This window comes from Amblyomma americanum, chromosome 6, assembly GCF_052857255.1.
Source record: "Amblyomma americanum isolate KBUSLIRL-KWMA chromosome 6, ASM5285725v1, whole genome shotgun sequence".
NCBI lineage: Eukaryota > Metazoa > Arthropoda > Arachnida > Ixodida > Ixodidae > Amblyomma > Amblyomma americanum.
Genome location: NC_135502.1, coordinates 77,162,940 through 77,189,701, shown reverse-complemented (window position 1 = coordinate 77,189,701; position 26,762 = coordinate 77,162,940). Strand labels below are relative to the sequence as shown.

Genomic DNA, 26,762 nt, shown 5'->3' with positions numbered 1-26,762 from the left:
GCATTTGCGCTTCGCCTCCATCGAAACGCGGCCGCCGCGGTCGGGTTCGAACCCGGTTACTCCGCATGCGTGTTGCTTCCGACCGGATTGTGTCTCGGTTACCGGCGGCAGCTAGCTCTGTGCACCCTCGTCGGCCTGTGCGGTCGCCTCCGCTGCAGCTGCTGGCGTGGCCGGTTGCTCGCTTGTTGTCCCCTCTTTGTCTCGCACCGGCCGCTGACGCTTGGCCTTTCTCACCTCTCTCCGCCCGCGGAGCGTGAAAGCCGATCGGAGGAGGAGGACGCCGCAGTTTGAAAGCGGAGAGCGGCCCAGCTGACGGAAAGTGCTGCCGCGACAGAGCGGAAGTGGGAGGACAGCGTGGGGGGGTCGTTGCGGGCCAGGGTTTTAACTTTGCCCGGCGAAGTCAAAAAAGGGCGTATATTATCTCTTTCGCTTTTGGCCAAGAGAGGAGGAGTACGGTCATGCCGGGGGCGGAGGAAGGAGAAACACGTGACATTTTTCGGGGTCGTTCGGCGTGCTTTGAGGTGGCGCCGGAAGTAGTCGTAACGAGAGCTGGAAATGGGTGGCGAAGCTCGCCGTGTCACAAATCTTCTCTGTCTCTCGGACGTGGACACGTATGTTCGTCGAGAGCGGTCAGCGGACGAGGAAGGCACTCCACTTTTTCGGGCCGGTGTCGGGAAAGCTGGTGGAAGAGCGGCAGAACGGCTCCCTAACATGTGGGGCTCGGACTTCTTTTTTGTTTATTTGTTTTTCGGGCTCTTTGGTTGCACGCCTGGTTGAGCGCGCCGGCACGTCTCGTCTCCTCCAAGTTGTCACCGAAACGAGTGCCGATGCTTGTTAGCAGCGAAGGAACGGCTCATCGGAGTCATTCGCTCGTGGTGCGCAAACCCCGGTCAGCTGGCTCGTGTGCGCGCGGCAGAATTCAGACGGGTGGGCAGCGGTGCCGGTCGTCGGTAGATTGCTAAACGCCGCCTCTCCCCTCGTCAGCTGACTCGGTACTTTGTGGAGGCGACAGGGGTGGCAGTGGGCGTGTGTTGAGCGTCACCAGGGCAGAGGAAGCGGCTGACAGCAGCAGCGGCCAGTGGTGGTTCGGTGACGTTCCCCTCTCGGGTTGCAGGCCTCTTCCCGGTGCACCTGCGTCGCAGGGCCCGTCCGCCTGTCGTTGCCGCCGTTGTGGTGGTGCTGCTGCTGCTTCTATTCGCGGAGGGAGAGGGAGACCTCCTTTGAAGCCGCCGGGCGATGCCGCGCACGCTGTGTCGCTGCGGAATGCGGGCTTTTTCGCGGCCCTTTTGTGCGACGCCGTGAAGAAGAGCGCGTGGGTGGCATGCCTCCTCCTCTTCTTCTGTTGGCCTCCTCTCCCTGCTCCTGATGCTTCCATTTTATTTATTTCTCGCAAAGGAGGACAGCGCTTGGCGCTTTTCTTGGCCGTCGCGCTCCGCCGTGTAGGGGACTGTCGCGCTGCGACCGATGAATTGTGACGGACTCGGTCACGCGAACCCCCCGCGGGCACCGCGCAGCTCCTGTGCGATGCAACGCGGGATAGTCCGCACCCGTTGCGTCTCGCCCCTTTGTCTCTGTGTGCCGTTCTTTGCTGGCTTGCGTCGCTGTTTCGGGGCGAGCTCTCTTTCGCTTACGCTCCGCCATTATTACCGAAGCGCCGGCGCCCACTCGTGCTTCTTTGTCTTTGTTTTGAGTTTTTTCTGACGTTGCCACCACGAGCCCTAGCTCTAGCGGCGTCGACTCCTCCTCCTCCTCTCTCCTTGTTAGCACTCGGCTTCGTGATGTATCGACAGAAACGGAAGGCAGGTCTGCGACGTATTCGTGGCACATAGTTAAGCTGTGCCGGCTTTGCTGCCCTCCTCCCCTCTCCCCGTTTGCACAACCGGCATTTTGGGCGCTGTCCCCTCTGTGCTCGCTGTTGGAGGTTTTTAAATAGCTGCTCGTTGCGACAATGTTGCGTGGCTGGGACGCTTGCGTGTTCGCTGGCCAAGGTCTGACGCCAGTTCTCGGTGTGTGGCGGCAGTACTTACCTGCCTGTTTAATACCCTCATGCCCCCATTCGATGTGTCTGAGCTGTTCTTCGTAACTGATGGAATCACACTCATGCGTTTTTCCTTGGATGAAAGCGAAACGTTCGCTGCTGGATGGCCGTGGTCTCCTGTGTGCGCTCTGTCTGCACATCCAGCGAGATGTCGCTCTCATTTTTTTTTTTGCACGTTCTTCTACGGCTCCGAGTAGCCGTTTCGGAGTAGCCTCTCTCCCGCTCGGCTGCTGGTCCGAAATACGCGGGTTCGATCCCGGCCGCGGCGGTCGAATTTCGATGGAGGAGAAATTCTAGAGGCCCGCGTACTGTGCGATCTCAGTTGCACGTTAAAGAATCCCTGGTGGTCGAAATTTCCGGAGCCCTCCACTAAGGCGTCCCTGAGTTGCTCTGGGACGTTAAACCCCCATAAACTAAACTAAAATATATCTTCCGCTGCGGATCGTGCCACGGTCTCGCTCCTCCGCACGTCGTCAGCTGCAGCAGCTACGCGGATCCGCGCTGCGGGACGGATGTCGGCAGCACTGCCACCAACGCTACCCAGCCGCGTTATTTGTCGCTCCTAAACTGTACGGTTCACCACGCCTGGCCGGACACGAGCGGGGCGTTGTTGTCGGCAGCATTCGAGGGCTCTCCTCCTCCCCTCTTTTTGGGAGCATGCCTGTGGAGGGAGGAGGTTGAAACCGAACGCGTCGGTTGTCGGCGCCGCAGGTGCAAGCTGGCCGCCGGACGCCCCGAAAAGAGGCGCAAAGGCCCCCGCACCTGCAACTTGGGTCGTCGTTCTGCCGCTGCCGCTGGTCGAGGCGAGGGTGACCTTGCACGTGGTGTCGTTGCTCTTGTTTGTCCGAGGGATTATTAATTAGAAGCCCCGTCGAAAGGGGAAGTCCCCTTTTCGGCGGGCTGTGGCCTGTCCTGGTCATGTTTACTTATTTCTGCTTCTTTCTCTCGCGGAGACGTGTGGACACTGTCAACATTCTTGCTGCGCGCTTTCAGTTTCCCTCGATGGAGCTTTTTGGGAGGGGGGGGGAGTGCTCGCTCCGTCGTCGCTGCATGCACTGGTCGTGGAATACGGCCCGCGCCTGCCCTACGGGACGGTGAAACCGGCGCCTTTGCATCCCGTCGTCGTGTGGTTATGGTATCGTTGGTTGCCTGGCTGGAGAGAGGCGGCGAAGTCCGTTTACGCTCCCCCGTTTCTTCCATGTCTGTCGTTCTCTCCTTTGCGCTCTGTGTGTGTGTGTGTGTCATGCGCGGTGAGGAATTTTTCGAATTGTTTTTTATTATTTCCCGGTTCTGAGGCTTTGGGCGGAATCTGCGGGAAGTCGAGAGGAAACCCCTCCGTGGCCACCACGCGGGGTCGGTTTACGTCCAGACTAGGAGTGCCTCATAAATTCTGTTTGTCGAGTCGACTTTTGTGGAGGGAGACGGAACTGTAAGTTCTCGGTTCGAAATATGCCAGGAATGTCTCGACACCCGATGGTCCCGCTTTGTCAAGTTGCGGGCGTACGTGTACGGCGTGTTATTTGTATGATTTACGCACACACACACGCACGCACGCACGCGCGTGCGAGAGGGAGAGATGGAGCATTGCACAACGACCGCCCAATCGCTGCATGCTGGCGCAGGATGGGCTGCGGTCCGTACTCTCCGGCAGCCTTTTTTTTAGTAGGCGATGTTCACTCGCATTTCGTTCGTTTTGCTTCCGCTATTGGTTCTCCTATAGGCGGTCAAGAGCGGGACCAAGCGAGACGATGGTCGGAATGTATACAACTTAGCGCAGCTTTAGACAAGGACAAAGAAAAGTCGGCACACGACCGCGCTGGCACCGTCACGGCTAATTCTCGGCAAATTGCACGTTCGGTTGAGCATGGTGTGGGTGTCCCGCAGATCTCTGCATGGCAGTGAACTGCATCGGTATTAAACAGCAGCGGCCGCCGCGTTCTTTTCGTGTACCTCCCGTGCCCTTGCTTTTCCTTCCCCGAGTGTCGGCGTCCCCTTTACTCGCCCCTCATCCCACCCTCCAGTCTTCGCTTCTGGGAAAAGCCGAGCGGGGGGACATAAAACGGAAAGGAAATGGCGGCGGTCGCAGGGTGGCCGCCGTCTTCTCGCGCTGCTTTGCTCTCTCGCGTCCCCCCGTCGTCCCCCCCCCCCCCCCCCCCCACACCCCACGCCGTTCATTCGCTACTTCCTTCCGGTCCCTTCTCCGCGCGTATCAGGTTATCATCATCATCGACAGCTCATTTGCTCCATCCGCCGCTGCCCGGTCCCGGGGTTGTCTCGGCGGGATTACCTGCAAAGCCGGCACTACCGGTATCGCATCAGCGGCCTCAGTCTCGCCGCGTCCACCGATAGCGGCTAATCGAAACCTCGCTTCCGAGCTCTCGGAGATTTGTCGGTTCGATGGATTTTCTCTGCTCTCATTCGAGTCTGTGCCGCCGGTACCGATTCGTTGGCCGGCCGTGTTGTTATACGAGAGCTGTGTTGGCTGTCGTTACGAGTCGTTATTCCCCGTTTCGTTTTTTTTTTTTTTTGCGCGTTGTCCCATGGCTGTGTTGCGGCTAGACAGCTGTCCACGGTCCGCGACACTGCGAATCGAGCAACGCGCAGGTTTTCATAGTTGCAGGGATTTGTAGATGTAGGTGGGGAGAGCTTGTGTGTCTTCATTTGCATCTGAACGTTTGAGTACGAGTGTTGCGCACTTGTGACGTCGCTTTTTGTGTAAGAATATTTATAGCTTCATGCGCGACTGCGTGGGCATGTGAGGTGCAACGTTGCTGACTGCGAGATAGCCGTGTACAAACGCCCTCTCCAGTCTCGAACTTCTGAAGGCCGCATATATGCATCCCCTTGGTCGTTGCACGCAGCACCCGGAAGACCCCGTCGCTTGGCGTAAGAACGTAGCGAATTGGCGAGAAACTCTTCGCGCTGCACCTCTTCATTCGCGCATTAATCACCCGATCCTGTCGTGCAGTTTCCAAATCGATGAACACCGTGCAGCCGTTCCTCGAGTGAGAGGCGACCTTCTTTGCGCCGACGCACCGAGTTAAAAAAAAAAAAAGACATTGTTACGTGCTGTATCCTCGCTTCAAACAACACACAAAAAGAAAATACAGGAGGGACTGTTTCTCCTTTTTTTTGCCTGGAGGATGCACACCTTAGGTCATAGGCGCTGACAGGCAGCGTTGAGGTGGCGGGTGACTGACAGGTCGGTGGTCTGCAAAACGGCGTGGAAAAAAAGAAATTTAAAACCTTTGCACAGGAGCCAACTTTTCAGGGTTCTCATCCTCGCCTAACACTTCTCTGCCCACGGGCACGAAGAGCCGACAGCGCTAAGTAGCAAAACAGTCAACTGTACCCGTATCCTCTCTGGTCCATTTTCCCGGTTCCCGGTTTTTTTTTTTTTTCACCCTTCATTGTTTCCTCTTTTTTAAGGGTGTCCAAACAAAGGCACACAAAGAACCGCTTCGGTCGCGTCCCGTTGCTGCTGCCTGGCTGGCGCCGGGTGGACGGTGCGCAAGAAAAAAGAAAAAAAATACACAAGACGGGCGAAAACGTTGCGCGGAGGACGAGTGGGGAGGAGAAGTGAGGACTTCACGCCGACGCCAAACGAGATTTAAAGTGATCGAGAGCCAATGATGCACTTCACAGAGAACGGAGCCGGGCTTCCCCCCTCTTGTTCGCGTCTTCTTTTTTCTCCCCTTCTCTCTCGATCCAGCCCCTGAAAAAGCAAACCTCCAGCAAAGTCGACGAGCGCACGACGGGCACGTCACACACTGTTTCATAAGGGGGAGAATAAAGGGAAGACAGAAAAAGAAGAGGAACCAGAAGGGAGGCCGGGTGCTCCCTCATCTTCTTCTTGCTTCGAGGGGAAGCCTGCTTGACGGATGACTCGCGAACGAGCGGCAGCTTGGGCCTTCGAACGGTGGCCGGGGAGAGCTCGTCTTCCATCGCGCGCGCCTTTTTGGTCTTCTGCCGTTTCGCGGAAACGGGCGTGACGCCGTGTTTGACAGGGCACATCCGTGGTGTTTCCCTTACGAACGCTGCATCCGTCGGCTCGCCTCTGCCAAGGCAGTCGCTGAAACTATACATTTGAGTCATTTGCTCCGAACATCGGAAGGAAACGGAAAAAGCAGGTCCGACAAGGGCGCACGGAGATGTACATTCCAGTGCCGTGGCCTTGATTCTGCCGGTAATCCTCTGTGGCGTTTCTCCCACAGCGGTCGTCGTCAGACATTGTATCTCTAAACCGCTGCGTTAGGAAGTTTCGACATTCTCTGTACGCGCATTGTCAGAAATGTTTTTCGGCAATTTGTGCGTTGGGTGACGTGAATCGTTCTGTTGCGAGGTTACTTTGCTGCGTTTGTTGAACTTCTCGCGTGGCAGTCTTTTATCAGAAATACGCAGCTCGGGTGATTTGATTTCGAAGGCGCGTACTGAGGCTCTCAGCACCATTGGAAGCCCTGGACTTCGTAAGAGACGAGATTTCCTTCTACCTTCTGAAGATTTCCAACATTCACGATGCAAAGCGAGTCGCACTGCACGACCGGAAAGAAACCGGGTGGACTGTATATTTTTGACGCAGGCTGTGCGTTCAGAACGGAACTCCGTCGCAACCGAGACGACGCAGCCTCGAATGCGGAAGAAGCGAGTAAAAACCGTGGCGAAGTGACGAAACGTCGTAGCGCGACGTTTTCAAGCGGTTCTCTCCTGCCTTGCCTGGTTCGTCGCATCCCTCGTTCCAGCTTCGTTGTGTGCACGTGCTTCTCAAGTCTGACTGTAGCGGCAGCAGCAAGCAGCCTCGTGTAAAAAAAAAAAAATGGAGGCGCAGTCATCCTTCGAGATTTTTTCTTTTTGTTCCGTTCGCGGCATTGTCGCCTCGCGCGCGCTCGCTGTCGCCGCGTTGAGAATTTAATTCGCCTCCGGTCTGTTTGTCTCGCTTCCCTTCTTCGCAGCCCATAAATTAACGCAGCGAGCCCCGCCGCGTTTTTTTTTCTTTTTCCGCGCTTCTCGTGGTTGAGAAAGCCATTCTCAGCCTATTCTCTCCCTGTCACAATCCGCTGTTCTTAAGGCTCCTCCTCCTGCTTGGCATTTATCGTGCCCTCCGGGTTTCGTTCTTTTGTGCGTCTTGTTTCTTTCTTCTTCTTGCTGCCTCTGACGTTTTCGAGACCGCGCGGTGGCGCTTTTTGTCGATCAGACGTGCCTGCGTTGCGCGGCGTTTGCCACAATCGAAGCGCTATCTGCGCATCCGTAACGCAGCCATAACGGCTCACTATTATAGGCCTCCGTCGTGCGAACTCCTGAGCTGTTAAGTGCGCGTCGGCCTGCAGAACGCCTGGACCTGTGGAGTGATTTTTTTTTTTTCCCGTGCGTCGGTGACCTCCTCACAGGCGGAGAGGCGAACCTCGAGTTGCTCGGAGCGGACAATGGGGCTGAGCCCCTGCGTCGCCCAAGGTGCGTACCACCGTAGTCGCTTGTTTGGTGTCCAATTCCCTCTGGCTGCCGACTTGCGCCTGCCTTCTTCCTCGCGTCGAAGCTGTGTTTGGTGGCGGTTTTCAACTCGACGAGGGTCTGAGCTCGGGTGCGAAAATGAGCCACGAACGCGCATGCGTAAGTGGCGGCTCTAGCCCGTGCCCTCCCTCGGCTCGGCTTTGCGGGGATGAATTTGAGTGTGTGCCTTATATGCGACTATAGTTCAGGTGCAGGAACTGCGGTGTAAGCTCCTTCACGGTTTAATGGGCACACACTCGTTCTCGCAGTCTCGGTCACTTTCTTGGCTAACATGGCGCCTGGTCGCCTGCGCTGCGACGTGGCAGGCGTTCTCCGTTCCGGCGCGCTCCGTGTCGCAGCCGTCGCGCGAAGAAGACCTTCGACGCGGTCGTCCGTCGCGTGTCGCTAGCCCACCTCGTCGTCCGGCCGAACCCCGTCGTTTTCGGTGCTTTTAAACGTGTATTCAGCCCGGCGTGTCTGGCGACTCCGACGCCCGCGCACGGACGCTGCCGCGGTATTCCGCGCGCGCGGAGTCGGCGAGTCCGCGCTCGGGGCCGCGCGGAGCTGCATTGTGCTGCCTTCTGGGGACAGGTGCGCCGCGGTTCGCGCGCTTTTTCGCGCCAGCTGAACTTTAGCTCGAGCTGCCTGCGCGCGCATCATCATCGCCCCCTCGTTGGCGCCCGGTCACAGCGCTGGATCGGCTCGGCTCGCCTCCGGTGGTTTCGTCTTCTTTAAATCTCCCAGAGGTTGGCGCCTTCGGCTCGTGCCCGCTCGGCGGCGCGCGTCTGGTTTGCGGTGATTACCGGCTTGCGAATCTGTTCGCGAGGGACAGACTGCGCGCCTTGTAGAGGAAGCTGTTCAGTGCGAAGCTGCCATAAACAAGTCCCCCTCGCCGTCGACCTCCAATCCTTCCTTGGTATTTAAAGAATAACTGACATTTGGCTCCCTTCTCTTTGTCTTCCGTCTCGCAGCGGGGTGTTTGAGAAGCCGAGTTCGTGACGTGAGCAGTGCCCTTTTGTGGACAGTGCAGACATCCGCTGTGTAAATGCGCAGCAGGCTTGTTTGCGGCGCATGGAGGCTTGACCGGCGGTAGAGGTGAACTGGTGCCGCGAGATCCGTTTGTGAAAGTATGTATACCTGACTGCTCGGCTTTTTTTTTTCTTCACCGTTTCCTTCCGCGTCCGTGTAACTCTGGCCTGTTTCTTAATAACGGGCTTTAAGGGGAACTTTAACGGAGCTGCAAAGGCCATCTGAATTTGGCTCGCGTTTACGCCTGACTCGTTGATCGCGTGAGTCGCCTCGTCGTGCCGTTGTAGTAGTTTCTGTTTGTGTCCCTAGAGGTTGGCATCGGGAAGGGGTCCCGCTTACTAGCACATTCAGTGCGACTGTTCGTTATTATTTTTTCTGCGTCTTTCTTTCGCTGTTCAAGCAGGTCCGAGAAGGGCATAGATCGCCTCCTTCCGTTAATTCGCCTGCCAGTAAAAGAACCTAAAAGATGGCCAGCTAGACATGATTTTGCTTTTCCCTCCTTCTGCGCCTGTCAGAACTGGGGTCGCAACCGGCGCTCCACATTTGGCGGCGCGGTCCGATCTTCGGCGAAGTCCTGCCCCTTCCCACGCTGGTCCGTTGCAGCTGTGGCGGTAGCCGCCGCTACTACTACGCTTGCGAAGCGTGCGCGACGTGCGCCTTTGTCCCGTCGCGTGTGTCACCGCGTCTTTATCGCCGCGTCATCGTCGGGGCGTCTGGCTTTTAGCGGCGCGCCCGGTCCAGGAAGCGCGCGCCAAGGAATTCGCCGCCGCGTGGGCTGCACCGCGGCACTGCCAGGGACCCGTCGCGTCGATTGTGCTGCGTGCGACCCGTTTGGCTACTCTCTGGGACGCTGAATGGGCGACGTGCGTAACGGAGGCAATTAGGTGCGTCGGCGGGTTGTCGAGGCGCCGTAGTATATTACACGCACGCGCAGCTTCCGAGGCCCGTCGTGCTGCGGGCGCTGTCAAGGTGAAGACGGCCTCTGTAGTGGTTTTCAGTGTCTGTTTTTCGCTCGCGCGGTTTTCCTGTTCCAGCGTCCAGGGTCGCGGGATTAAGTCACGGCTCGACCGTGTTACGATGGAGCCGAAGCAAACATGTTCGCCGGCTGTGCAGTGTCGGTGCGTGTTCAGGAACTCCACGAATGCTCGAAACCATGCGGAGACGTACCCTACACTGGGGTTTCTCTGTTAGCTCGTGTGTAGCTTCGGCACATAACGCCGCGATGTGGGGTTCACGATATACGTTCCATACCATGCCGTACCTGCTTTAGTTACAATAACCTTACCGGCATCGACGCGTTCGCTTATAACAAATTAGGAATGATTGGGCTTAATAGGTTCCGGCCGTCTCCATCCTGGTGGATCGGCTCTCTGTGGCCTTCTACGCCGGGTACTGCCGTAACCCTGAAGCTCCTTTTCATGAAGCAGTTAGCCAGTTGTGGCGCGTCATTTCGTAAACAGCCGCCGTGGTGGCTCAATGGGTTATAGCGCTCAGCTGCTGACCCGAAAGACGTGGGTTCGACCTCGACCGTGGCGGTCGATGGCGGCGAAATGGTAGAGACCCGCGTACTGCGCGATTTGAGTGCACATTTAAGAACCCCAGGTGTTGGAAATTATCCGGAGCCCTCCACTATACGACGTCGCCCCCATATCCCGTGTCGCTTTGGGACGTTAAACCCCGCGAACAATCGTTTCGTAAGCGGGAGCGATTTCAAAACTGGTCGGCGAATCCCGTGTCGGCCCCCGCGTGGATAACATGTTCGAACGTTTTCCACCGGGTTTTGTACTTTTGCAGACAGTTCGTCCTGCAGGGAAATTCGTGTTTCCTCTGCCCGCCCCCTCTCCCTCCCCCGATGCCGCAGACTTCCGTGGCGGATTTATAAGAACCCGTGTAGCGCCGCCCACCCTGCTTTCAGCGACGTCTTTCATTTCCTCTTTCTTGCCTCACAAAGCCATTATTTGTGCACCGAAGATGCAAGGGAAGGAGAAGCGCATCGAAATGCCAAGAAACCGCGCGAAACGGCGGCGCGCATTTCCTTCGCTTCTTGCTCCGTTTCCTCCCCAGTTCTCTTTACTTTTCGGGGTGTTCCTCGCACACACCATTTCGCGTCGAGCATTCTATTATGCGCGCTTTTTCGGAGGTGTTGTACAACATGGACGCAATTCGAGCGTGCTCTGCATACACTCCTCTCCCCCCCTCCTCCAGTTTTTTTTTTTTTTCATATCGAATGCCTACGCACTTGAAGAAGCGGTTTCGTGTTCATCTTGTTTCGCTCTTCGCTCAAATATATGAAATGAAAACCACTCCGGTCTCGCCTGGCGACCTCCGCCCGCCGACGACGCTACCTCCCCCCCCCCCCCTTCCTCCCTGACCTTCCCGTCCTCCGGAGGGAGAGATGGATGCAGAGCAGTGCAAACTCCCCACCCCGTGAGTATCGGAACCCTGCGAGTTTCACTCGTGAAACCGGTAGCGAATCTCTCTCTCTCTCCCGTTGTCCGTGGTGGTTTGTCGCTTTGTGGCGCGTGAATGAGGCGCCGCGCTCTCCGAGATGAACTTACCCGAGTGCGTTTGGTTTCATTCCGTACCATTTCCCTCGTGTCACCGGACGCGGCGACCCCCGAATATACGCAGTGCTCGAGTCACGTCGGATTCGTTTTCCCGGGTCCCGTTTCTCTTGTGGGCTTAGAATTTTTCCTTTGTACTCGTGTTTTGCGAGGCCGCGGAGTTTCTGTGGTTTCGGAAGTGGGTTCGACGACACGCGAGTAACTGCCCTTTTGTGGGCGTTTCCTTGTTGCGGGGCGCGGAAATGAAATAAAAACAAGATAAAAGTATGACTTCATGCATCAGGGCCCATTTTTTTGGAGTTTATGTTGGACAATCGTCGCGATGAGCATGCGCATACCGCTCGAACAATGACGTACAGCTGGCGTTTGTATCAGTCTACTCGGAACGTTCGGTTTATGTAAGCTTGTGTCGAAAAATGTAAAATAAGCTCACAGTGTGTTCCTCGAGTTTCAGCGATAACTGCTTACGGTGATGAATATATTGATGCTTATTCGTTATTGTTTGTTTCCTCAGGCAGAGAGCGCGTGAAGTCATTCTGTTGGGAGTACTCGGTGTAGTTCGTTGTAGTCACGCCAATGCCTCAGAACCGGGACTCATACTCTTAAGAGCTATTTCTGAAAAAAAGTGAGCGAATCCCGCCCCGGAAATTAATAGACAGACACCGGTCTCCACGGAGCTGTCGTGGTCTGGGGCCTGCTGGGACCGTACTTTGTTGCGATTCCTTTCACGACTCGCTTCTTTGCCTTTCGTCGGCCCCACCTTCGATGCTCGAGTAGGCACGTATCCGTCAGTCATGACGTCACAAGTAGCGATGGTAGAGGGGCAACCTAATGAGTCGGAGTAACACTCGTTCCAAAATAAGTCCCCGGTTTGCTCTTCTGCTTCTCTGCAACCCTGCTTCGCGTGTCCCTGCTGCGCTCCTTTTCGACGGCTTCGGGCAGTGTTTGCGTTTGTCGGGCGTTCTATTGCTTCTCAAGGGCGCTCGCCGACGAAAGGAATTTCAATGGTTATGGCGCGTTGAATTTTAAGCGCGTGGTCTCTGTTTCTTCTAATCCGGGGGCATTAATTGCGCTAATCGAATTTAATGGGCATTCACGTAGGCCTTTGCGGTGCGCAGTATCGGCGCTGTAGCTCCAATACTTAAGCGTGTACAGCAGGTCCGTCCGTGTCCTTATGTAGAAGCTTCTTTAATCTGTATTGCTCCAGGCTGCAGCTGAAGGGAATTTTTGTGTCAGCGGTCGTTCGTCTCTCATTTTTCCTTACTCATCTATTTTTTTTCTCGCTTCCAGCTCTTGGCACATTCTTTTTTTTATGTCCCTCTCGTCAAACGTGATCTATCGATCTGCGTACCTCATAGATTCGAGCTGTCGCCGGGTTGGTCTATAGCTCCCGAACTAATCGCCGAAGGTGGAACGTCTTTTTAATAACCCATGTATATGAAATAGCCGAGTGGACCAAGGCTGTGGAGCTCACTTCGTGTCGCATTTTTTTCCCCTTCTGGATATTTTCTAAAGCCGTCCCCCCCCCCCCCCCCCCCCCTCCCTTGCCGCCGCCTTCTTTCAAATGGCGAAACAATCTGCTGTCCGAGCGCCACTTTCTCGGGGACAACGCGGAAAGAATTGCCGATAAATTCAATTTGGGCGGCGAGATAGACGGTGCAGGCAACACATGAATCTTGAGAGGGCGAACTGCCCTTCTCTCTGTTCTTTCGAGGACCGAATGCATTAGAGGGAAGGAAGCTGACTGCGTTTTGGTGTGTGTTCGCTTGAACCTTGATTACCGCCACGGCATTATGAGCTGAGTGAGACTTCGGGGCCAAGCAGTGCCTACTTGTGACCTTTTCAGAAAGCGGACGGCTGATTTCGCGGTACTTTTAAACGAGCAATCCCTCCAAAATACGGAGCTTTAGAATAGGGAGGGCCCTGTCGATTTGGGGAATAGGGGAAATAGCGGGGCGCGTGCGCAGAACAATACCGCCACTCAGGTGATTGTGCTGTTCATCCCCTATTCTAAACATCCCTAATAGCTTCAGAATGGGGAGTCATCTCCCCATAACCGATAGTGCCTCCCTATTTTATACTCTCTTATAGGGTGTTTTAGAACAAGGGAACCCTCTTGGTTAGGGGGATCGGGGAATAGCGGGGCGCCAGTGAGCATGCGCAGTGTCAACAATACCGCCCTTCGGGTTATTCTCCTGCGCATGCGCACTGGCGCCCGCTATTTCCCTTAACCAAGAGGGTCCCCTTGTTCTAAAACCCCCTATTGGACAGTTTGGAATAGGGAGACCCTATAGGTTATTGGGACAGGGCTCCCTATTCTGAAGCTATAGGGGATTTTTAGGGTACCCCTGTTCCGAAAGTCGCTAATGCGTCTCCTCATGGGTGGAGCGAAGGCAGGGTAAAAGTGTCGACGGAGTTAAAAGGCCGAAAAGGAAGCATGAAGGAACACTCGGCACAGTCCCAAAAAGAGCTCACCGTGAAAGGGAAAAAGAGTAAGGAAGCAGGCGAGCCGAGGGGAAGATGAAAGGCTGGGGGAACGGCGGCGTTGAGTCGGCGGCGTCTTGCGCACAAAAGAGCGAGCATCCGCTGTTTGTAAAGGAAACAAAAAAAAGAAAAAGAAAATGAGAATCGTCAAGAGGCGGCGGAAAAAGCGGCGCGCTTGCTTGGTTGGGATTGGGATCGAATCAAGCAGAAGCGGGGGGAGGGGGGGTGGGGGGGAGGGAGGGAGGAAGCCCTGCGGTCATTGGTGCGCCACCGGTTCTTCGCGCTGTGTGCGCTCTCTCCGCCTGCGTGAAAAGAATGTGTGCAGCGTTGCTGGTTGCTGCTCGCGCGCATTCGTTAAAGGGTGCTTCATGAAACTCTTTAGTAGCTTGTCAGGAAGGCTGCCGTGACTCCCCTCCCGTGGCGTCGTGGTCTGGTCAGCCGGCTCTGACGGGGCTGAGGAATCGCGGAGAACCGCTGTTACGTATGCGCTTGAAGAGTTGTGGCCTCTGCTTAGCATGTTCCGCCGGCTCACCTTCTCGCTTGCTGCTGCAGTGCTGCACGGTACTTAGGCGAGACGCTGTTTTGTTTTAGCTCCGAAAACGCCGGCGGCGGCCTTCTTTTGGCACTCTCACTCCGCGCCGGTGGAGATGCCTTTTCTTCGCTTCTGTGTGTTGTGCGTGGGCGCGCTAGTTTATGGTGATGACCGGAGCTGGGCCCGTTTTCGCGCCCGTTTTCTCTGAAGCCCTTCGCACTCTTTCTCGATGTCGGTCGCGGCGTATTTTCTCCTAAGCGTGCGAGTCAGTTTCTCTCCGGGGGCTTTCGTTTTGGAAGCGACTGATTTTCCTCGCGGCGCCTTAAAGGTCAGCCTCCTCCCTCATATCGGCCTTCCATCGCTATTCCTGGGCTCCCGGTTTTCATAGTTCGGCATGTGTGCGCTTGTGTGTGAAGAGTTGTGTAGCGGGTGGCGGGTGGCGTGTTTCCCGTTGCAGATTTTACTGAGCTCACTCGACTTCCAGCGTGGTGTTAATATTGTCGCGTGTTGTGTTTTGTAGATCACCAGCTGGTCTTGATGTTCGGTTTGTGGCCTGTTGGCTTCACGGATCTTTATCGCCAGGGACGGGTGTTCGCGACAATATTAGTGGCAGTGTGGTCGATGCACGGGCCTCGTGTCGGGCTCTCGACCGAGTGTTCTTGTTTGTACCCGCTCCGCGGTCAACGCCCCCCCCCCCCCCCCACCTTCACCTCTTTCCATCTTACTTTATGGATATTGATTACGTCTGTAGATTACGGGCGCGTGAAGAACAGTCCATAAGCATCGGTTGTCTGCCCGCTTGCGCAGTGGGCTGTCAAGCAGCCTACCGCAGCGCGCATCCCCATGCTCTGCCTTGCAGTTTTGGCTTGTCCTGAGCAGAGTCCTCGAATCCGCGGAGCCCACTTCCGGACTTTGCGATTCCTTTAACGGGGTCGGTGCTTGAAAGCTTGGACGCCAGCGTTGAACGGCAACTGAGTTTGCTTCATTTTCTCGCTTGCTATTCCTCCCGCGCGTACATTTTCCTTTTTTACCACCCCCTTCGGGCCGTTTTGTTCGCGTCGAAGAGATGGGCGAGGAGGTGCGCTTCCAGCGCCTTCTTCTCGGGGGTCCCCGAGGAGCTCCGTTGCGCCGAGCCGGGCCATGGCTGCGTGCGTGCGCCTAGCTTTCTCGCGGCGCCCAGAGAAGGGCGCTTCGATCGGACGCGTGCGGGTGGATCCCGCCGTCCCTGAAGCCGCGCCGAGGAGCTTCTTCTTTTGGCGCGGCCCTCTTGCAGCAGCGCGAAGGGGAAGAAGCCAAGTCGGCGAGGGAGGAGATGGGAGCAAAAAGGTGCCCGCGCACTTTGCGCCCCCCGCGCTGAATTGGAAATCGAATCCGTTCTTCGCGCCGCCTCCCGCTCGAGGGGATCCCAGGCCTGGCGCATAACAAGCCGCCGCCGAGCGCCTCCTTTTCGCCGCTTGCCGTGTCCCGACTGTGTGTTTCGGGATGCGAGCGCCACTTCGCTTTGGCGCTCTCTGTCCGCAGGGAGGCAGCGAGCTGGCTCGTGGAACATACGAGGTCCTCTTTTTTTCTTTTGTTTTGCCTTTTCTCTGTTGCGCGCGACTTGCGTAGGGCGGCACTGCGTGATCACACGGAGCCCCTGTTAGCTCCTGTTGGCCAGTTTGAATGCTATGCAGCCAGGCAGCTAGGACCAGGTGCCTCTTCCTCGGTGTTTCGTGCAGCGCCTTGTTATTCATATTTTAGTCCATGAGACTGGCGAGATGCGACGCTCGCCCAGAAAGCTACGCGCATATGTCGCTACGCACTTGTATGTAGGCACGCTTTCTGGCGTCCCATGTGACAGTCATAGATTTTCGGCACTCTCAGTCAAGAGGTTCAGCCGTTCGCTTGGCGGCGCGCCCTGCGTCGTTGCCTCAGCGCGCGGTTGCGCTTTCTGGTTGCCAACTGGTGACGCCTTGCGTTGCGCCCTGATACTTGTGTCGAGACTGACGCGCTGCAAGGATTGATAAGTCGATCGAGGTAGATTTTCGTGCGGAATGTTGCGCAAAACGTGGGATCAGCGCAGTGCTGGAGATCTTGGGGACAGCATTTGTTGGCGACTGTAGCCCCATTCTAAGAGAGTAGTACAGTTGCAAGAATAAAAAAGAAACGCTCGTTTCCGTTCCTTGTATTCGTACAGAACTGCGGCCTCCTCATCCTGAGGGGTCGTTTGCTGCGTCCCGGCAGCAGCTCGCTCTTTCGCCGTGCCATTTCATCGCCGTCGGCTCAAGAAGATGGCGATGTGTGTGTGTGTGTTGTGTGTGCGCGCCCTTTTACGCGGCCTCAATGAATCGCGTTGGCTGTGTGTGTCGCTTTCCGGCCCGCGACGCGGGGAGCTGCGACTACAAAGACCCCGCTCTGTTCCGTGTCTGCGATTCCGGCGGCGAGCGAGAAGAGAGCGGCGCTCATCATCGCCGTGTCGTTTCGTTCGGAAGAGTCGTCACGTCGCTCGTTGGAGTCGTACCCGCTTGCTCGCTCGCTCGCACCGAGCGCCGCCGCGCGCTGGCTGCCTCGTCGGGCTTTTCCGCTGTATATTGTGTCCTTTTTTTTTTATTCCTCCCGCGGCGCTCAGACCCTGCGCCGTGGCTGCCGTTGGGATTTTGTTTGCTATGCTCCACTTTTTCTTTAATTTTCCCGCTTTTTTTCTCGGCAGCAGCAGTCGTAGTGTTTCGGTTCTGCTTCGTTGCCCGCCCCGCGCCGGATTTGTCGCTCTCGGCCCGTGCGATCCTCTCTCTCTCTCTCTTTCGCTTTTTTAGTCGTTCGAGGGGGAGGGAGGGAGTCGACTCCCCCTCCCCTCCTTCCAAAGCTGTTAGACGTTGAGCACAGCTCACGCCAATCTCTCTCTCTCCTTCATTGTCATTTGCCAGTCGTTTCCTTTATTCTCTGTCGCCTCTGGGGGCCCTTGGAAAGTTGCACGGCAAATCGGGCTCCAATATGGCGCTGTGTTCGCGTGACAGTGATTTTCGCGGTGTCGTCGCAGTTTGCCCTTTCACCTTCGCCTTAGGCTAATGTGGAGCTAAGCAGCTGTTTTGCGGATCTTTTGTTATTATTATTATTATTAATAAAGAAATCGCGAGTCTCAGCGTGGGTTTTTCGGAACGGGCATTGTTTAACAGTCCAGGGCCGAGGTCTGCTCAGGGCCGAGGTCTGCTTAGTTTTAGAGTTGCATGGGGACCCCTGAGTGAAAATGTCCTTAGCTGCCACCAGACTGGCACACCCTGTACGCTCAAACAGAAAGGAGTGCTCCCGTATTCGTGTTTAGAGTGCGCGCTGTTTTCAGTATAATATCCGCACCGCGGTCTCGAAGGTTGTAAAGCGAGAACTACACCGTCAGAAATTTATGTTGGAGGCTTACAGTTGCTCGATAAAATTGTAGTCTCTCCCCGGGCAAGGAGGGAGAGAGGTTTTATTGCCAAGTCCGAGTCGTTAAGGCTGTTTCAGATGGTGCGACGCGCGCGGGAAAATACGGCCGAGTCGCATTGTCGTTGCGACGCCAATCGTAGCCGCTATTTCGCGTGCTAACGATTTCAGTCGGTGCGGCGCGAACGGCTTTTCATAGGGAGGAACTGCTTTGGCGAATGTAAGTGTCAGACACCTTATTATGCGTGTATTTTATAATCGTGATAATTCTATTCAGCTGTCGTACATTTTGTATGCTCGATAAAAAGAAATTGGGGCTTTTTTTTTTTTGCGCTCGCTTATAGATGCGCAACTGCAAGAAGCCAAGCATCCCCTGAAATCCTATTGGTTGACGACAGGGCCGCTCGCAACGATCGCGCCGACGGTGCGGCAGTGCGAACCAACTCGCTGGAAGTCTGTCGCAAAGGGTTTGCGACGACACCGACGCGCCGTTATGTCGCAAAGCGTCGGAAATCGCGCAGCGCCTTGGCTACAATCGCATCACGTGGAGCAGCCTTTGCGGAGGTACGACAGAAACGGATGCGTCTGAGGTTCGCTTTGCCGAAGCGTTGAGCGAAGCCCAACTTCGTCGAAAATGGTTAAGCAAGCTGAGGCATACATCGAAGACAGCTGAGACGTGAGAAGGGAAAACGCTTCGCGAAGACTTCGTGAGACGTGCCGTCATTTTGAGGCCGCGTAGCATTAAGCGCACGCTTCGTTTAGTTCGACCGCGATTTTTCGGGCGATTTGTGGAAATCCCGCTTTTTTTTTCTTTTTTTTTTGCCAGGCGACCTGTCGTTCGAACAAGAGCGCAGTGGCTGCGTTTATTTCTGCTCCTCGGTCTCGTTTTTCCGACGAAACGATGCGCTTAAACCTGTTGTCGGGCACGAACGTTGGCCCCAGTTAGGTGGTATTGAAGACTTCGAGGCGCCTGCTGTTTATATGGTGTAGGGATGATTGCGCGGCCACTAAATTCGTACCGCTCGTGAAACAGCTGCTGGAGCCGGGGTGCCCCCCCCCCCCCCCCCCCCCCCGGCTCCTATCCCCCACGGTTTTGGGAGTCGGGGCCAGAGGCGTGATTTTGGCTAGGGAGGAAGAGAGGGCAATGTTGTTGCTCGCATGTTCTGCCGCTTCTGCACCCGTGCGCGGGTTGCGGAGCCGCGAAGAAGGGTTGCGCGGTAGGGGCATTATAAAGGGCGTCCACTGTCGCTGGGTCCCGCGTAGGTGCGCGTCGCCCGGCTGAACTTGCGCGAGCGCCCCGTGTTTATTATACACAACACGGCAGCGGCCGGCTCTGTGCTTACGGCGCTCTCGGCAGCGTCGGTCGTTCCCGTGTATATTTTCCCAGGCGCTTTGGCCCGGAGCGTCGCCGCGTCTTTGCCGCCTTGGCGCTGCTCCTGCCAGTTTTGGCGGTTTTGTGCGCGTGCTGGCGAGCCTGTTTGTAGTCGTAGGGGGTCAGTGAATAGCGGCTTTTTTTTTCCCGTTTCGTCGACGAATTACAGTTCTGTTCTGAATATATGTCGGTGCTGCCACTTAGCTTTAGCTTTGCATATGGTCTGTTCTCCCTTTGATTTTGTACACGTGTTTAATGCACTTGAAATTAAGTTTCGGCAATGTTAAGATTCCATTGACGAGGCTGCATCTTTCATGTTCGAGCCCGTCTTCTTCACTGCACTTGAATCTGTAAACTGTCTCTTATCAGCCTGGTGCCACTTGTCAGTACAGTGTGAAATGTGTTCACTAGCTAGGACAGGAAATTGTAAGATGGAGAGGATGACAGTCGAGTGCATGTGCATCACCCAGTAAGGGGTGGCAGTATGTGTATGTGCAAATCTAGAATGTCCAATTTTGTCTGCATATTCCGAATGACAGAACTCTTTCATGAGTAGTTGCAGAGTCATTGTAGATTATGAATAGGGGTCGTACTTTTCGGTTTTCACAGAAAAAGTCTAGTATTTTTGACATGCACACCATAGCTAGCGTGCTATTTAGCAGGGGTAACACACAGTTAAGGGAAAAAACTAACACTGTACAGAAACCAAGGGCACGATCAGGCGGCGCTTCCATCAGATTAGCGCAGTTGACATGTGCTTTTTGAAGCATCGCTCCGCTACCCCACATACCCCTGCACGTGAGGTAGCCTGAGGTAGCCACATTGCCTGCTAGCTAAGCGCTGTTTGTTTGATGTCATCACGTGCTTAGAGCAGATGCTTGGTTAAGTAGGCTTCTACTACATATGAACACATGGAACCATCCATAAGCGCCACAACAAAGTGTCATGCCTTAGCTACTGCGACATTCAACTGCAGCTCCTCTGCTGCCGTTAACATGCCCGCCAAGTGATGCCTCGCCCTCTCCCTCAAGCCATCGCTTTATCTCAACGATAACATGACAACCCAGTTGTCAGAAGTAAACTTCCACTTACTGTTTTACCTCACGGCACCATCATTTAATTTTGGTTACTTTTTTTAATGGCAGTTGCACTTTCATCTTCAAACACATGTCTAAGTGCGCCCATTGTGTTGATTACTAGTAAATTTGGCTGCTTATATTGACGAAAAGGGCAAGATAAATTTTCAAGTGGCTTTTCACCACACAGGAATACCGTATTACATCACTGAAGAAAACAAAGAAAACATTAATTCATCCTTAAGAAAATTTTTGCTGAAAAAACAACAACTCATAATTCCCTTCTGAAATAAACACTGAAAAAAGTGCCAGATTTTGAAGAAATAAAAGCCAAAACTTTAACCCTTTAATTAATAAATATAAATATAAGAAATATAGTACCCTGTATTATTTAATCATGTTATCTGTGCTTTCAGTCTGGTGCAGATTGTGATGCGTTTTTTGTTATGTAAGATTATAGCCATCGTTTAGATATTTAATGGCAGCTGCTGTGTATTGCTGTGATGGTTCTCACTGATGTGTTTTTTTTATTTCTCTGCTTACAGCCTTACGCGTCAGAAGCATTTGACCAGGACTCCCCAAGGTACTCTTCCCCAAAGCCACCTGGTCTTTATGGGGAGCCTTATTTTATCGGTGAGAGACTGCTCCTTGCAGATTTCTTTCAGTGTTCATGTTTGTATTGTCTGCAGGTGTGTAGTGGCTACAGAAGTTAAACATCATGAAGTACAATGTGCTGTATATATCTTCATACTACTAATGCTTTGTTGTTAATTATGCTGTATGTGCGGTAACAGGAAATAAATCTTCAAGAACTTGATTTTCCTTCACTAATAGCACCTCACACTTTTAATTGATTGGGAGATATTTGGCAGTTGCACTCATTGCTTTGGTAACACCTGTCGGTGAAAAATGACTTATGTTTGGGCACTGAATACTCTCCATACTCTATTTCCATACTCTAGTGGCTGCCTAACCTCTAAATCCCTCACAGGAATTAGCGGTTTAGTTTAGAGGAAGTAAAGGTCGTAGAGAAGACTGCCAGAACGGAGGGAAGCACAGATATTAGAGACTCTTACTATAGCGTATGAGCACTTACGTACGTTATACGCAAGCGTTTAGCGGGAGGTTGCACTGGAAATCGCATGAGCACTTTTAGTTTTATCGTATGCCACATCGAATGCAACGATAGCACTGGCCGCAGTGGCACCATCTGGTTTTAAAATGTGAAAATATTTTGTGACATTTTTCGCACTTAGCGAAGGTTATCCAAGTCATAGCATGTAGATAGCCAGTTCAGTCGAGTCGGGGCCTAATTTCTTTTAGGTAAGTGAACAGAGTAAGGTTTTAAAAACGTCACGTTGAGGTCTTTCGGACCCTTCTGCCTACTGCCGAAACGATTGCGTTTGCAAGGCTATGACTGCCTTGTCGTAAAAATCGAAACCAAGCCAATCCACAGTCGGCGGTGTCTTCTTGTTAGGGTTAAGAACGGTGGAATCGTCGCACAGAATAAAAAATACGGAAGTTTATCTGTCATTCTTTCTGCTGTCGGCGAGAGGAGGCAAAGTGAATATCACGTGTACCATTTAAAGGCAATGGTTATGTCTAAAAACCCAATAACGTTGACGAATTCTCTCCGAAGCGGGTGACATGGGCGCCGCCATCTTGACAACACTATTTTTCCTAGCGTACGCAAGAGCACGCACGCTAAATTCGAGAAATAGCGTACATAACGCGCACATACATTAAACCTCGATTTGGAATAGCGTTTGGCGCATGCGCAGTACGAAGCACGCTATTTTATAGCGTACGCTATGCCTTTATGTATGTCTGCGTACGCTATACTAAAACTCTCTGTTGATGTAGATCTGTATGGTAACCATTGCTGAACAGCAGTGGCTCATTCATAATTTGTCTTGTGATATAAAGGACAGATGCTGCGTAAAATGCAATACGTCCGGACAGGCCTACTTTGGTGTCTTTAGCAGCCGCAGCTATTTGACAGTTCAGCTGCTGGTGCCTCGATTGAGTGTCAGTGGTGGGGCCATATCCGAAACAGATGATGTCGCCACCCCCTGCACCTGCCTCACACTGCCTTTGTCGTTGTCGGGTGGGATGCACACTCACTTGTTATCATGTGACCACCCCAGTACACAGCCCAGGCCTTGTTCATCGTGCAACCAGAGTTGTCCTGGGCTGGGGCACATGGTTGTGAGACACAACCAAATGCTTCGAAATGCCTTTTAGGCACACTGTGGGTTCCTTTGTAGGAGGTATGAGTAGTTTAAAGGTGCAGTAACAGCCCGTATAGTGGGTGGGCATCTAGAGAGTACAGTAAAACTTGCGGTACGATAATCTGTAATTGTAATGTAAGCATGCCACCTGTGCTGAAATGCAGCACCGGCACTGCACTGATCCAGCTGTGAAAGCAGCAGGAGCAGAAATGCAGTGCTAGCTTCTACAATTTCGAGCTGTGGAAGCCAGTTTAATGCTTCAGTTGGCATTAAAAGGATACTTAAACAGCAACAAAATATTTCAATCGCAGAAACCCCTCCCAATAGCTTCACTGTAATAACGCATTGCCAAGTATCGTAATCATGCCGAGAGTTCTTTGAAACAGCGTACTGATCAAGCATTTTGATTGGCCCTTTTTGCAGATGGGGGCCATGGCGGAGGCGACCCTTGGTCCTCAAACCAAAGCCTGCAACCTTCTTCGTACTCCTACCTGGGAAACCAGGCCTCACACCTGCCCTCTACATCATCTGCCTTCTCCTCCATGCACCTTCCTCCTGAATCAATGGTGAGTCAGCTGCTCTGCCTTCACTCGGCTAAATTTTTCAGTGGCTCGTCATCTTGGAAGCCTCATGTCCATACATAATCTTTCTGGCTCTTTTGGGGTGCACCACAGTGGTGCTCTTGCCTTCAACAAGCATTTTCTTTTTTTGGGGGGGATCCTGGTTAATTCTTCCCTATCCGCAGGAAAAGTGGATTGATTTTGGGTGTTGTCATTAATTTTTATTTTCTTTAACAAAACTTGCTTGATACAGAAGTGTATGGTATCAAAGTGTAGAGGAGGAAATTCTCTTCACAATGGTGTTAGTCTCAATCAACAGGTTTATTGAGTAAGTGGTGAAAAAAAAAATAGGAAAAACGGCATAGAAAAAACGCAGTTATAAGCGGAGACGCACGACTACACGCTGACAGGCAGGCGTAGCACCTCCAAAATAAGTCGGATAAACCAGCACCAGAGAACAGTTGACACACGCACATGTGCAGACGAGGGACTACATGCAAAATGGCGAGTGCAACGCGCCATCGTCGTTGTCTCGTCGTCCCTCTCCCTTCCCCCGTCCTGGCAATGAAAGAAACGGCTATCAGCGTTGCTTTTAAAGTGAAATCTTACACAGAAAGTGTCTAAGCCGTTGAAACAAATGAAAATAAAAAAATAAGAATGCTTGTCCTCAAATTCATAAAAAAATATGCTGCAAAAGAAATCAACTGCCGCTACAAATGCCACCTGGTGTCATGCTAGACAAGCAAGCCTGAAAAGGCTGCTACGTTAGGCACGTGGCGCTAGCTGCCGCCATCATCATCATCATCATCGCTAACTTTGCTCGGTCTCGGCTATCCCAGGCGTTCGCGTAGCTGCTGTCTCCTTACAGTATTACTGCTCACTAGTCTAGTGCATTTCTTCGGCCGAATTTTCCTTAAAAGTGCAAAAAGTAATGACTGATCACCTTTGCGAGTTCGTTACATCAAGGTTAACCTCCGTAACGCGTTTGTTACATCAAGGTCGAAAATACATGGGCTTCAATGGGGGCAGCATTGGGGAATTCAAAAACTTCGTTAAATCCAGGAATTTGTTACATAGAGGTTCGTTACATCCAGGTTTAACTGTATATTATCAGCCCAATAAAGTTTCTCATCTCTTCCCGAGTGAGCTCTCGCCAAGATCCGTCTTTTTCGCTGTACGACGGTTTCTTCAAAATATGTATCCAAGTATACTTGTTAGTGTTCCTGCATATCTCACTGATGATATCTGCAATGAAAAACAGGAGGAAGAAATCGACGGCTGTGGAGAAGTGCTTTGCGGCACTTTGGAACACAGCACCGACCGAGCTCGATGCCTTGCTGTCTTCTAGCAGAAGACACGACTCTCTGTACTGCCGGCAGCAAGTAATCCCGCCCGAAAGACTGTCACACCCTGCAGATAGAGAGTAGTGACCTTCAGAACACTCCAATCAGCGTGCAGCAAAAGCGGAACTTTTCGGAGGAGAAAGCGAAACTTACCGGGGCATGGCTGTTGACATTCTAGGTCGGTTTGACACAGTTTCACTGTCCATGCTAAAGTCTGAAGAACCAAAATCGTCTTCCAAGTCATTACTGCTGCTGTTCTCATCCAAAAAGAGCTCTCAGATGCATCAATTTCTGTGGAAACGTGCCGTTTCAGCGCAGCAGAGGTGTGCGACGTCGACGCTGTGATCTAAGCAACCACCAGTTTTGGCTCTGGAGGGGCTTAAAAAATCACCGCACGGCGGAAAAACCCAATGCAAAGCAAAAACTGAAAGAAGGGTTCCTCGTTTACCCACTAGATGGCTCTAGCTATCCGCGAGCGCTTCGAAAGCGGGAAAGAACTAATTTGAAACCATCGATTGTGGGCTATCAGTGGTAATAGATGCGGACAGGAAAGTGTTAATTTGTGTTATATTTGTATATGCACAGCCAGCATAAACAATGGCCACTGCTTTTCTACTTTCGATGCCACTAAAAGCAGAACAAGTGGGTTATGTTAAGCCCTTTTCTTCCTTCCAAGTGAGGCCTGATTATTCTGTTAATTGGTTAATCAGTCTGGTAATTACTAGATAGTCTGCTGGCCTCTGCACTAGTTAATATTTAGTCACTAGTAATATTTTTTGTCCTCTGCCTAGTTAAAATTGGAAGGTTTTTAACATGTCAACAGCAATCTTCCTGCAGTTTTCTTGCACTCTTATATTAGGCACATTGTCATTCAGCTTAACTTGTGCTTCTAAATGTCGTAAATGTTAAAATTTTTGTTGGCCTGCTGTGTTTTCGATGCATTTAGAAAGCACTTTGAGCCAATCGGACATTTCGCCACCCTGTGCATAGTTGTGTTCATATATTGGGGCCTTCCTGACCAAAAGCAGTGAAACAAAATATTGTGAAATGTTCCATTTGACGTTCAAGTTTGAAGAGTGCCTAGGGGGTGCAAAATGGAGTTCTAACATTGTAGTCATGGTGAGCTTTAGCTGTAGTCTGTAGGCTAAAAAGCAGGACAGGGAAGGTGCACAAGACAGCTGTTGAAGCTTAAAACGCAGACACAAGCTTGAGATGTTCAAAAGACAAGAGTAGTTCAAACCTTGGGCACCATAGAACTCCGATAATATCTCTGGTTACTTTATGATCTCTAACTTGTTTCTACAATCTGTGAAGCATAAAGTCATTTCCTCGAGATAAATGTTGCGTGCTGTAGAAGCAGCTGTATCGATTTTGAAGAATCGAATGATGGTCTGGATTACAGCATTGTAGGAAATGCACTACAGTAAAAGCTCGTTAATTCGAACTTCACGGCACCAGGAAAAAAGTTCGAATTATCCGATGTTCGAATTATCGAATGGCCTCGAAAAAACTGACAAGAACCATTTGCATTACTGTATATGTACCGTATTTAGGGTGACCCACATGGAGGGAACTTGCGCTGCGGATTTTGAGCGGCGCAGCGGAACGCCGAAAACGGGCGGCTGCCGCTAGGATTTAGGAACGGCGTGATTCCATATGCTTAGTAAAATGCTGAAAAGCTGTGCATTTACAATTAAGCTATTTTTTATTCAGTGACGACAAACAGGTCGAATTATTCTTTCTGAACCAAAATAGTTAACCTGCTTGTTGAACCTTTTGTGCTTCCTGACGTCAACCGACACGTAGTGGCTAAGCCTAGCAGCTTTCAAAATCAAGAGGCATTCTGAAAATCTGGCACGTTTCATCGCTAAAATTTTGTGCTGCGGGCATCTTCAGACAAAGCGAAAGCTTTGTGCGGTTTTTGTTTGCCGTGAACATGAGGCACAGTGTAGCGGCAACGACAAGTTCGTGGTGAAGCGAGAGGCCGCTTCGGCAGGCGCGGCCATGTTGTAAAAGCGGGCGGAAGTCGGACGCTGTCGTGCCCTGATTGGTCCGTGTTGATAGCCCACGTTGGCCGCTTCTGGCCAGCGGCTGACCGCCAGGCTACGGTGTTCTAGAACACCGTAGCCGGGCGATGTTAAAAGCTGGCGTCATGATCGTGGCTGACCGCGTGCTTCCGTTGGCGACTGTTGGGTGGAAGGATGGACGACACTCACAAAGAAAAAAAAAAGTTTTTCGCACATAATTTGTAGTGCCCGTCCGAAGTCATAGCCCTTCGTGGGCGTTGGCTGGGACTGCGCCGACCGTACTTAACCGTATTTCTGAATTAATAGGGCTTGAATTAACAAGTATTTAGTTGAGTGTTTCGGAGGCTGCGCGGAAATGGGGGTATGCGGGTGATGGCGCCATTTAGGCTTTATCCACTCTTCCATGGTTTTATCTGGTTCCATCTTCTGTCCCCGTTCAGGATGTGCAGGTGCGGAGGTGCTTTTTTTTTTTTTTTTTTGGCCACGTGTTGTGTGCCAAGCCGCTCAGACGCGGCAGCGCGTAGTTGAATTATCCGTAGTGGAACCGACTCGCTTACGAATTAACGGGATTTTTTATATGCAAATCTCTATGGAGCTTGGCCGGACCAAGTAGTGTAGTTCGAATT

At 52.7% G+C, this 26,762-nt stretch overlaps 1 protein-coding gene across 15 annotated transcripts in view; it reads left to right on the top strand.

The window, feature by feature from the left end:
* LOC144093746 (transcription factor 4-like) overlaps window positions 1-26,762 on the top strand; it is a 136,192-nt gene that overhangs the window by 77,335 nt on the left and 32,095 nt on the right. For all 15 annotated transcript variants that reach the window (XM_077627437.1, XM_077627438.1, XM_077627435.1 and 12 more), the window contains 2 exons: window positions 20,521-20,608; window positions 22,630-22,772. In XM_077627437.1, the coding sequence (XP_077483563.1) occupies window positions 20,521-20,608; window positions 22,630-22,772 (231 nt within the window). The remainder of the gene's footprint in view (window positions 1-20,520; window positions 20,609-22,629; window positions 22,773-26,762) is intronic.